The 12,190-nt window shown below is 44.1% G+C and overlaps 1 protein-coding gene across 1 annotated transcript in view; it reads left to right on the plus strand.

Moving 5' to 3' along the window:
• Positions 1-1,746: 1,746 nt before the first annotated feature.
• Positions 1,747-12,190, plus strand: part of AMHR2 (anti-Mullerian hormone receptor type 2) — a 54,368-nt gene continuing 43,924 nt past the window's right edge. The window contains exon 1 of the mRNA XM_073617885.1: positions 1,747-1,989. Within this exon, the coding sequence (XP_073473986.1) occupies positions 1,842-1,989 (148 nt within the window). The 5' untranslated portion in view covers positions 1,747-1,841. The remainder of the gene's footprint in view (positions 1,990-12,190) is intronic.

Here is a 12,190-nt window from a genome sequence, read left to right on the forward strand (position 1 = left end):
AGCGAACATCTTGCAACACCAAACCCTGTTTTGAATTAGCAAACTAATTTCAGCAATCGAGTGAGCTTATCTACATAAACAGGAATCATGGCTTGCAGGCAGCAAGGTACCATGGGATATATAGTCCTTAGAAACCGAAACAGCAGAGAAGATGCTGCATATCATACATGTTTCCTGTCTAGAGTGGAGCTCCAGTAGCTCCAGTCTGCAACCAGATACAGTTGCGTGCAAACAGTGATCAGACAGCAGCGAAGGAGTTAATTTTGTGAAAAATGTAAAAATATAAAAGGGGTGCTAAAGGGGCTTTTATTACTGTAATTCAAAGTGTTACAGGAACACTTATGCCGCGTACACACGACCGGACTTTCCGTCAGAATAGACTCCGACGGTCTTTCCAACGGAGTTCCGCTGACACGGACTTGCCTACACACGATCAAACACAAAAAGCCGGTCGTTCAAAACGCAATGATGTACGACGGGACTAGAAAAAGGAAGTTCAATAGCTCAATAGCCAGTAGCCAATAGCTGCCCTTGCGTCGTTTTTGGTCCGTCGGAATAGCATACAGACGAGCGGTTTTCCCAATAGGAGCTGATTCCGTCTGAAAGATTTGAAACTTGTTCTATTTCTAGGTCCATTATAATTTTAGAAAGAAAAAGTCCGATGAAGCCCACACACGATCGGAATGTCCAACGGAATGATTCCATCTGACCTTTTCTGCTGGAAAGTCCGGTCGTGTGTACGCGGCAATAGAATTAAACTTTTTCTCTGTTTGAAGCTCACAGCTCAGTGTGAGCTACTGTGAGAGGAAAATCTGAGCTTCTCAAGGCACAACGATTGCTGCGCTCAGCTCCGGTAGCGATCATTGTGCTGTGAGATCTGAATTTGGGGGTGTCTGTGTGCCTCAGACCCCGAGGCAGCCAGACAACCCCCATTAACTCCCAATCGCCGGTACTACAGTGATCAAGGGTTGGGGGGGGGGGGGGGGCTGGACTCTACATTTTTCTGTAATTACCTTTGATCTACTACCATATTGTATTCAAGACATGTACATTAGTAGCAGTAAAGCCAAACAAGTACGTTGCCACCATGAAACTGGTAAGTGCCTGCAGAGCAGACATTGCTCAATTCAATTATAAGCTTCCCAGCCAGGTAAGTACTAGCATGAGAGAGTCACTTATACAGAATCTTGAACAGTTGATTATTTTGCTTTTTGGAAAGAAAAAAAAAATTCATAAAAGGAAGCTAGACATGCCTTTGAGTTAATGCACACTGATTTTTCCAAATATATTTTTTAATTAGATTCTGTTATCACACTGAATGTCAGGTCCCTCCCTTTACGCAGTGTTCCCAGAAAAGCACTCCCTCAACATACCGCTATGGCCAAGTTACGCCCCTTGTTTGGTATCCTTGAGAAGTTTTATTCTCCCATCTCAGACCTGCCAGCTAAGGGTACAAAAGAATCCATAAAAAAACATTATCTACAGGAATTAGGCATGATAGGTTATGTGAAATAGGAGACAGCTGCGGTAGAGCAGAGGATTTCTAATAAACATAAAAATTCATTAGGTTAACAGGTGCAGTTAGGGATGTGCTGGAGCCAGGGATACGAATATAGTTACTAGCTTCCCACCACGTTACCTAGTGCATCTGATAGGAATGGCTCAGGGAAAATTACACGTCCTAGCTTACTTGATCATTCTAACTGTTTCGCCAACAGGTAAGTTGTCTTTTCTTCAACATGGAGCTGATCATTGGTGGGCATACAATGATGTGATATCTGATCCTTTGTAATGTGGACTTCTATCCCCTAGTTGTCCATCCAGAAGGACTCTCCTGTGCAATGTACGAAAATACCTCTTATACTGTTGGATTTCCTATGGCAACATTTGGAGATATAAAGGAGCCAGGAAGAGTACGCTGCAATAACAGCAACTGTTGTATGGGAGTATGGGTTTTTTACAATGGAGAGCTGAAGCCTGTTGTACTAGGTAAGACTTTATGCCATGAAGAGTCCTAACTAACTACCATTCCTCTATATTGCATATTCTGGACTGAGGGGTTGATTTACTAAAACTGGAGAGTGCAAAATCTGGTGCAGCTTCGCATGGTAGCCAATCAGCTTCTAGCTTCAGCTTATTTAGTTAAGCTTTGACAATGAAACCAGGAAGCTGATTGGTTTCTATTCAGAGCTGCACTAGATTTTGCACCCTTCCGTTTTAGTAAATCAACCCCTGAGTGTCCATGCCAAAATAACTATAGTTTTACTTTTCAGAATCTGATGTTAGCTGAGGCCTGGTTCCCACCTATGCATTTTTTAGTGTGTTTTCAGTTTTGCAGAAACACACTACAGTCCATTTAACATGGTTTCCTATGGATGTAGTTCACATCTGTGCATTTTATGGAAAGGGATTTTTCCTGGTTTTTGGTTCTATAGACTTCAATGGATTAAAAATGTGTATTGAAAAACTCAAAATGCATCTGGAATATGCAAACTGCAACTTGCATAGGTGTGAATCAGGCCTAAGAGCTTAGCTACAGGGGTGATTAAATTTCTTTGCTACTGAGAGATTTCACTGCTTGTTGGTAATCAGGTAATTTTCAGTACAAAGAATACAATGTGATGCATATAAGATAACTATCAACAAGCAGGTAAATCTCTCAGTTGCCAAACAATGTAATCGTCAGTATAGGTAGAAGATCTATCATTAAAGGGTAACTCCACTTTTGTGGGAAAAAAATGACAAATAAAAGAAAATATAGCATATACAATTGCAACACAAGCCATAATCAGAGGCGTTTCTAGGGTATGGCAGCCATGGCAAGTGCCATGGGCACCATGGGGGGCTTTGCCGGTGGTATGGCGGCGCTGCCCTATTGATTTCAATGGCAGGAGCGGTGGAGTAGCGGTGTAGGAGCGGTGTATTCACCGTTCCTACAGCGCTGCAAAGAAGCTGCTGGCAGGACTTTTTGTGACGCCCTGCTAGCGGAGCGCCCCAGTGTGAAAGCACTGGGGCTTTCACACTGGGTTTGCAGCTGAGGCTTTTTTCAGGCGCTATGCAGGAGCTATTTTTAGTGCTGTAGCGCCTGAAAAAATGCCTCCAGTGTGAAAGGGGTCTTAAAGTCATCATGTGCGATTCTGCGTGTGTGCCAAGCAGACAGGGCCGGTGCTACCACTAGGCAAACTAGGCAGCCTAGGGCACCCGGCCACTGGTGATCCTACTCCCTCTCTACCTGTGTACAGTGTCAGGGGCGCTGGTGCAGCATTTTTGGGTGCTTGTGTTACTGTATTTATGGGTGCTGATGTTACTGCATTTTTGGGTGCTGGTAAGGCTGCAGTTATGGGTGCTGATGTTACTGTATTTATGGGTGCTGATGTTACTGCATTTATGGGTGCTGATGTTACTGCATTTTTGGGTGCTGGTAAGGCCGCATTTATGGGAGCTGATGTTACTGCATTCATGGGTGCTGGTAAGGCCGCATTTATGGGTGCTGATGTTACTGCATTTATGGGTGCTGGTAAGGCCGAATTTATGGGTGCTGATGTTACTGCATTTATGGGTGCTTATGTTACTGTATTTATGGGTGCTGATGTTACTGCATTTATGGGTGCTGGTAAGGCCGCATTTATGGGTGCTGATGCTACTGCATTTATGGGTGCTGGTAAGGCCGCATTTATGGGTGCTGATGTTGCTGCATTTATGGATGCTGGTAAGGCCGCATTTATGGGTGCTGATGGTACTGAATTTATGGGTGCTGATGTTACTGCATGTATGGGTGCTGGTAAGGTCGCATTTATGGGTGTAGTCAGGGGTGGAGCCAGGGGGTGCGACAAAATGAGGTTTCGCCTAGGGTGTCAAAAATCCTCTGTCCTTGTCGCACTGCGTCGCTCTCTGTCCTCATCACACTGCGTCCCTCTCTGTCTGTCCCCAGTGTCCCTCGATTGTGTGTTAGTGTGTGTCATTGTTTTTGTATGAGTTACTGTGTGCACCAAAGAATTTTAATGAGTGTGAGTGTGCCAGTGTGTTGGCATCATCAGTGATTTTTGTATCAGTGTGTGCCCGCGGGCCATTGTGTGTGTGCCAGTCAGTTTGTGTATCTGACTGTATGGGTCATTGTCAGTGAAAGTGTATGTCTTTGAGTATATTAATTATATGTGTGTATATATATGTGTGTTCTTCTTTAAAATGACTAAAGAAAAATTGAGAGCCCAGCGACAACATTGGAGAGCACCAGCCCTGACCCTGACAGCCCACTTCTATCAATCTTCAGGTGTATCGCAAAACCACAAAACCTTTCTTGATGAAGAAGAAGGAAAATGGAGCTGAAGGACGGAAGAGACGGAAGTTGGAGGTGGAGGAAGCCAAGAAGTCAAGCAAGTTCTTCATGACCTTCTTAGAAAAGCCTGGAACAAGTTGTTTGACACCTTCCATGGAGTCCCCTGCACCTGCTGGAAGTTTATTAGAATCTGAAGGTGGATCAAATACAAATGCATCACAAGCCAAGGAGGAAGTCAAGTCAGATAAATCTGAGTATGAAGAGATTAGAAGTGAGGAGGCCAGAGAGAACTTGAACATGACAAGAGGGGAAGACAATGGTGGCGGCGATGCTGTGTTTATTGATGAGATTGAACCCGATGATGCTGAACCTGGTGAATTGATGGTGTTGAAGAGCCTCAAACTGTCTTACCAGAAGTTATTGAACAGCATGACATTGGACTTTTGAAGTTTGACAAGGAATCTGGAAAAGCAATTCTGCCTGACGCATTGAGAACAAAAATAATAAAGCTGGGTTCAAAGTATTTCCAGAACAGTGGGGGGCCTTTCCTACCAACAAATAACCGCTCAATGAACAAAACTTGGTTCAAGAGGAAATTGGGAAATGGTCGTGGTGAGGAAGTGTCTAGCTCTTGGCTGGTCTATTCCCCTTTTAAAAAGTCTGCATTTTGTATCTGTTGTCTTCTCTATTCCCAGTCAGACCATCAATCCTCATTGGAGCAGGAAAGTGGATTCCTCCAATGGAAAGCACCTGAAAGGATTAGTGTTCATGAAAATGCTAAGAATCATCGGGAGTGCTTTACACAGTGCAAAGAAATAGAAAGAAATTTAGCTGAAAACAGAGGAGTTATTGATGTGGAACTTCAGTCACAGATTGAGAAGGAAAAGCAGAAGTGGCATGATATCTTGAGGAGAATCCTTCATTGCATAAAATTCCTTGCGACTCAGAACCTGGCTTTACGAGGACATAGGGAGTTACTTCAGCTGGATGATGACTCCAATGTGGGAAATTTCCTTAGTCTACTGAAACTACTGGCTATCTTTGACCCTGTCATGAAAGAACACCTCAGTCATGTGGAAAGTCATCCTGGATCCACGTCTTATCTTCCACCAGGTGTTCAGAATGAATTCATTCAGATGATGGCATCTACTGTTCGCCAGAATTTACCGAGAAGCATTCGCAAGGCCAAGTACTATGGTCTCATGTTTGACTCGACTCCTGATCAGACACACCGTGAGCAAATGTCAGAAGTAGTGAGGTACATGGAAGATTTTGAGAGGAAAACTGTCCATGTTAGAGAGTCCTTCCTTGGATTTATTTAGATAAGCCAGAAGGATTCTGAGAGCTTGGTTGAAGACATCTTGAAACAGCTAGAGAAGGACAGAATGGAGCTACAAGATTGTCGGTCACAGTGCTATGACAACGTTGCTGTGATGGTTGGACATAAAAAGTGGTGTTCATCAAAGAATACGTGAGAAAAACAACCTGGCAGTGTTTGTGAATTGCAACAGTCACTCTTTCAACTTGGTGGGTGTACATGCAGCCAAGCTGGATACAATGATGATCACATTTTTTGGCACCATCGAAGCTCTCTATGTGTTCTTCTCTCGTTCAACACAGCGCTGGGAAAAACTCAAAAACGCTGTGCCTGTGGTTCTTAAGTCAGAATCCGAAACAAGGTGGAGTGCAAGGACAGAAGCAGTGAAGCCCATCAACAACTACTTTGAGGAGATAGTTCAAGTTCTCCAGGACATGACAGACAATGAAAACGAGACCAGTGAAACAAGAAGTGATGCAAGACAGCTGTATAACCGCATGTTGAGTTACGATTTTCTGACTTTGTTAGGATTTTGGAACAAAGTACCCATTCACATGGACCGTATTCAAAAGAGGCTGCAGGATCCTAGCATGAACTTCCACGATGCTGCCCTGGATTTGAAAGCCCTCCGAGATCATTTTGATGATGACAGAGAAGTGTTATGCTGCGTACAGACGACCGGACTTTTCAGCATCAAAGGTCCGACGGAACGAATCCGTCAGACAATTCGATCATGTGTGGGCTTCATCGGACCTTCATCGGACCTTTTCTGTTGAAAATTCCGACGGACCTAGAAATAGAACATGTTTCAAATCTTACCGACGGACTCGATACCTATAGAAAAAAACGTTTGTCTGTATGCTAGTCCGACGGACCGAAAACGACGCAAGGGCAGCTATTGGCTACTGGCTATTGAACTTCCTTTTCTACTCCGGTACTACGTCATCACGTTTGAAACGATCGGACTTTGGTGTGATCGTGTGTAGGCAAGTCCATTTCGTTGGAACTCCGTCGGAACTCCATCGAAAAGTCCTTCGGAGCTCAGTCCGACGAGAAGTCTGCTCGTGTATACGCGGCATAAGTCAGGGAGTCACTCGAAGAAGGATTCAGTCTCTGTCAAGACTGGAATATTGAAGTTGAAAGACGTCAGAGACGAAAGAAACGAATGCCTGGTGAGAACTCAAGAGATGCTGGGTTATCAGCCAAGGAGGAGATTGAAAGAGTCATGAAGGGAACACTCGACTGTCTTCACAGAGAAATAGATGAAAGGTTCACCCGTTTGCATGACACTGCCAAGTTTGGGTTCCTTCTCGATGTCAAGGGACTGTGTTACGGTGCCTACAATAGCGATCTAAAAAGAAGTGTGAACATATGGGTGAATTCTACAGCTCTGATGTTGATGGACAGCAGCTACATGAAGAAATTTTGGATTGCAGAATGTTGCTATTAAGTCGGGCCAACATGAAAATATCAAGATCTAAAGAGCTTCTCGAATTTATTGTTCAATATGGAGATGAGAGTGTCTTCCCCAATCTTTGCATTGCTATTCAGATAATGCTAACTATTGCAGTTTCCATCACCAGCTTTGAGAGATCATTTAGCAAGTTAAACCTAATACTTTCGTATTTGAGAACCTCCATGGGTCAAGAAAGACTCTGTGATCTTGCTCTGCTGAGTGTAGAAAGAGAAGAAACAGAAAAAACTGACTTTGAGCACATCATAGACCAGTTTGCATCAGTGAATCAGTGAATGCAAGGAAGGTGCAGTTGTAATTTTTATAAAGTGCCAATCAATAATTTGTTAATTGGAGTTTGACTTGTAGTTTTGTTAGCTGTTTTTTTTTTGTTAAGGTTATCTGAAAGATGGGTTTCAAATGTTTTTGAGGGGCGCAGTTTCAGTTCTTGCCATAAGCGTCATTTTCCATTTTCACTAGATATGCCTCTAATTGTAATTGAATGTTATTAAAAATTACCTTTCCTTTTCTGCGCTGCGCTGTAATTTTCTGTAAAATGCAATATGGCTACCTGGAGGTGTTCTGTAAACAGAATGTACATTCTGTGTACAGAATACACAGAATGTGTATTTTTCTGTCAGCATAGCACCTCTGGGCAGATGCCCTGTATAGTAGGCCGAGGATGACCAAGGTGGTGCCAGCTTTGTTCCAGCACCAGATAATGGCGCACTTCCCAGTGCGCGGGCGATGAGCACTTCTGCCCAGCCTCCTAAAGCACAGCTGTCCACGCTCTGGTGCTGTTCTATTCTGGGCTTTGATTGCCATTGAATATTACAGGCTGCAGGAGTGGAGGACATACTGCTGTGGGTCCTAGGCTCTGTATGGACAGAAAGCCTCCTAATGAATCCCCCCTGAATGGAGGAAGGTTGGGAGCCATCAGGGAGCAATGAAGCCTCCTGGGCAGGATAGATTGGGGTGCACCTCTAATTTCAGAGCTGAACTTCCTACGATAAGCCTATACCAAGTACCTTGTGATTATTGCTTTAGGTTACTGGGCTCTTAGAAAGGCTTTTCTACTCACTGTATCCTTAAAGTAGTCTAGCCTATTAAGAATGTGGTGTTTGTAAGGCCGGCCATAGAGGGTGCAAATTTATTTCCTGCAACCACGGGTTGCAGGAAAGAAATTTTCTTGATTCCCCCATCAACACAGACAGGAGGAGGAATCCCTCCTGCCAAGCCATTGTGTTCTCCCAGCGGGGGAAGCTGTCTCCGTCAGGAGAACACAGGGATTATTGCTGAAGGGAGGAAAGGAGAAATCCCTGGTGCCGCACATCCACGGAATCCTGAGGTAGGTATAAAAAAAGACAACCTCAGCCTGGGCTCCAGGGGGGCGTGGCCTGGCAGGTGCCCAGGCTGAGGTCATCTCTTTCATACCTACCACAGGATTCCGTGGATGTGCGGCACAAGGGATTTCATCTTTCTTCCCTTCAGTGATCACAGCTGGGACGAGCTCCATCTCTTGCCGACACTCCTGCAGCAGATGTGGCATCATCCACACTACTCCCCACTACGATTGAGCCTGAGTGGCACACTAACTAACCATAGTGATTATTGCTAGCGGCTATCAGAGCCGCTTGAAATAATCGCATGTTAAATCTGACAGGCTGGCTGTACCCAAGTTGAATAATTGATGAACTTGGGTACATTCAGCCTGTCCTTACATGGTTCAAATATAGGAACCAGCTGAGATTTGAACTGTCTATGGCTGGCTTAAATGTAAGCTTTATGACTCATATAGCAAGCTTTGTATGAGAAATGAATCCTGCTTATAACAGGTCTGTCTTTTGCATAAGGGTTTTTATGATCTCCATGTGTAAGGGTATGCTTCATCAAACTAATGTGCTTGGATTGTACACTTTCAGTTGTCATTTGTTAGTCTTATCTTTTTATGGTGGATTCACATAAGGCGGCTGCAGTTTGCAGTGTCATGGCTAATTGATTCCCTTATGTCCATCCATGGATCCACATATAGGGTTGCCACCTTTTCTTCAAGCCAAACCCGAACACTTTAGCGGTGATTGTGATAGTGGTGAGCAATCTGGCGCTCAGATCTTCGCTGGGAGGTACACTAGCGGACTGATACTATAATCACTAGTGACACTAATAGTGATAATACTGTACACTGTTACTGTACTAATGACACTAGCAGAGGAGGGGTGAGGTTGCCACAGAGGAGAAGGCAGGGAGCACACAGCACAGGCAGGCACAGCCGACAGGAATAATCACTGGGTTTCACACTACTCTACTGAGTTCCCACACTGGCTGGCTGCATACCAGGCAGGGCTTTTTACCTCGGAGAATAGGTGCAGGAGCTTAACCACGCAACTTCCCGCCCCTTCCCAAAAATTCCACATTAAATGGTGGGTTTGGTTAAAATTGCAGTGGGAGGGTCTTAAAGTGTGCAGAATTCAGGGGCGCGGTACATACAGAGTGCAGGGTTTAGGGCACAGTACATACAGAGTGCAGGGTTTAGGGCCGCAGTACATACAGAGTGCAGGGTTCAGTTATCTCCAACTACTTTCCATTGCATTCTCATCCACATGATCCCCCCATCCACCCCAACAAACCAGGAATAGTCTTTATATATATCCTGGGAGATATTGTGGATAAATATTACTGTTCTATTTTAAGTAATCCAAGCCATATTTTCTCAGTCACCCTGTGCCCCTAATGGGCACAGGGTGACTTAGACTTAGGGGGTGCATGGGGAGCTGAAACAAGCATTTCCCAACCTCTCCAAGGGATTCTGGGTTCCATGGGCCCTCCCGTCACAGTAAGCTCTGTTACATGCTTTCACCCGCACCTCATCTAATCTCATCTAATTACCATTTAGATTTCACCTGCATCATCACTAGACTGGAAGTCCCAGGGATTGTGGGATATGTAGCTTCTTCAAAAAAGGTGTCAGTCTTTAGCCTGCAGACAGAGGTAATAGATTAACCTGTGCAGTGCCATTAGGGAATGCCTTATCTTTCAAAGTAACAGAAACATCTGTCACTGAAAAATAAAAGATTTATTCTACTGTACATAGACTGTCTGTACAGACCAACAAATTACATACAGGGGTCGATTTACTAAAACTGGAGAGTACAAAATCTGGTGCAGCATAGAAACCAATCAGCTTCCAGGTTTTTGTCAAAGCTTAACTGAACAAGCTGAAGTTAGAAGCTGATTGGCTACCGTGCAAAACTGCACCAGATTTTGCACTCTCCAGTTTTAGTAAATCAACCTTCATGAATCTACATGGTCATTGTACATCTTAGACAGGTGAAAAGCAAGTAGGTAGATTTAAAATGCCTTTAATGCCGTGTACACACGGGTGGACTTTCCGACGGACCGAATCCAGCGGACAATCCGACCGTGTGTGGGCTGTATCGGACTTCCGACGGACCGCTTCGGTCGGAAATCCGACGGATTTTAGATTTGAAACCTGCTTCAAGTCTTTACGTTGTAACTCCGCCGGACTCAGTTCCTAACGGAAAGCCCGTCTGTCTGTATGCTGGTCCAACGGACCAGATACTATGCAAGGGCAGGGTACTACATCTCACGCTCGCTGCAATAGGAAAAACAAATTTTCCTATTGCGGCGAGGGGGAGGCGACGATGTCCCTTAGGTCTGGTATGGATTTTAAGGGGAACCCCCTACGCCAAAAAAACGGCATGGGGTGCTTTCGGGAAGTGTTACCATCTGAAAATGTTGTACAGCCAGGACTTGTCTTTCTAAAGGAAGGTGTTGCAGGCATTAGTCCTCCCCCAAGGTATGTGTATTTGTTTGTCCTCTCAAATAGTTGTCCTGGAAAGTGATTTGGGAAAACCATGGATACACTTGCTGGTAATGGTATTTCTGAGACTCTCCCAGGATAGCGCTCATCTTTCCACCCAGATAATTTTTGATGTTAAATGACAGTGATTGAAATTGTTGCATTTTTATCTAAAAATTCCCCTTGTGTACATTGGTAGAGGTTCTATACTTACAACAAATGAGGGGGAGGGAGGGGCTTTTAAATCTCTTTCTGGTTAATGTTTCCTGTTGAAGGCAGAGCCAATCATCTCTCAAGTAGCTGTCCTGGAAGATTTTTGGAGAAACCATTACCATGGTAACCATGGTTTTACTTGCTGTGGACCAAATGAATATAACACTTGGTCCTGCTGAAATCTGCCCCTTAATTTCTAAACAATGTGGTCGGTCAGACAGCCCCCCCCCCCCCACCCCTTGTCTGGCAACCTGGCATTGCTGCTAGGAAGGAGACAGATTCCCTGACAATTGAAATGATTTTCTGGTTAGAACCCATCTCAGTTTATTGTTTGCTGTCTGTGCCTATTTGGGGAATTTTCCCCTTTACCTCCTGCCCCTGAGATGCAACAGGAAGTAAGAGAAAATCCCTGCAAAGTAAGGGGTATTCTCCTGTTAGACAGTTTTCAGTGGAAAAATTGTCCCATTTGAAAATTTACCCTCACCTCTTGTCTTGGTGGCAACTTCAGAATTTTGGATGTACTATTGCTTTCTATCTTGATGGAAATGATTATCAGGACAAATTTACCTAGGAGGTACACATATTGGCCATACACAGGGGTGTATCATGAAATCAGTGGGCCCGTGTGCGAAATAAAAAGTGGGCACTAGGAATTGATGAAAAAAAAATGTGGCATATGCAGCAGTAAAATGTGGGTGTGGCTTAAATTGCAGTAAATATTGGGTGTGGCTTAAAGGGGGTGTGGTTTAATAGAGTCTGAGAGGACTTACATAGTGCAGAATATGGTAATGTTAAATAGGGAATGTACAGGGAAAGCAAAAGAATTAACAGGGAAAGCAAAAGAATTGTCAAAGGATCTGCGGGAAATGGTAGCTGAACTGTATAAAACAGGAAAGGGATATAAAAAGATATTAGGAATTGAGAATGTCAGTCAGCAGTGTTCAAACTCTAATCAAGAAGTGGAAAATGTTTCAAGATGCACAATAAAGAGGCACTTGAAGAAAGATGGGCTGCATGGTCGAGTCGCCAGAAGAAAGCCATTACTACACAAATGCCACAAAGTATCCCGTTTACAATATGCCAAACAGCACACAGACAAGCCTCAAACCT

The sequence above is a fragment of the Aquarana catesbeiana genome, linkage group LG02 (assembly GCF_042186555.1).
Source record: "Aquarana catesbeiana isolate 2022-GZ linkage group LG02, ASM4218655v1, whole genome shotgun sequence".
Lineage (NCBI taxonomy): Eukaryota > Metazoa > Chordata > Amphibia > Anura > Ranidae > Aquarana > Aquarana catesbeiana.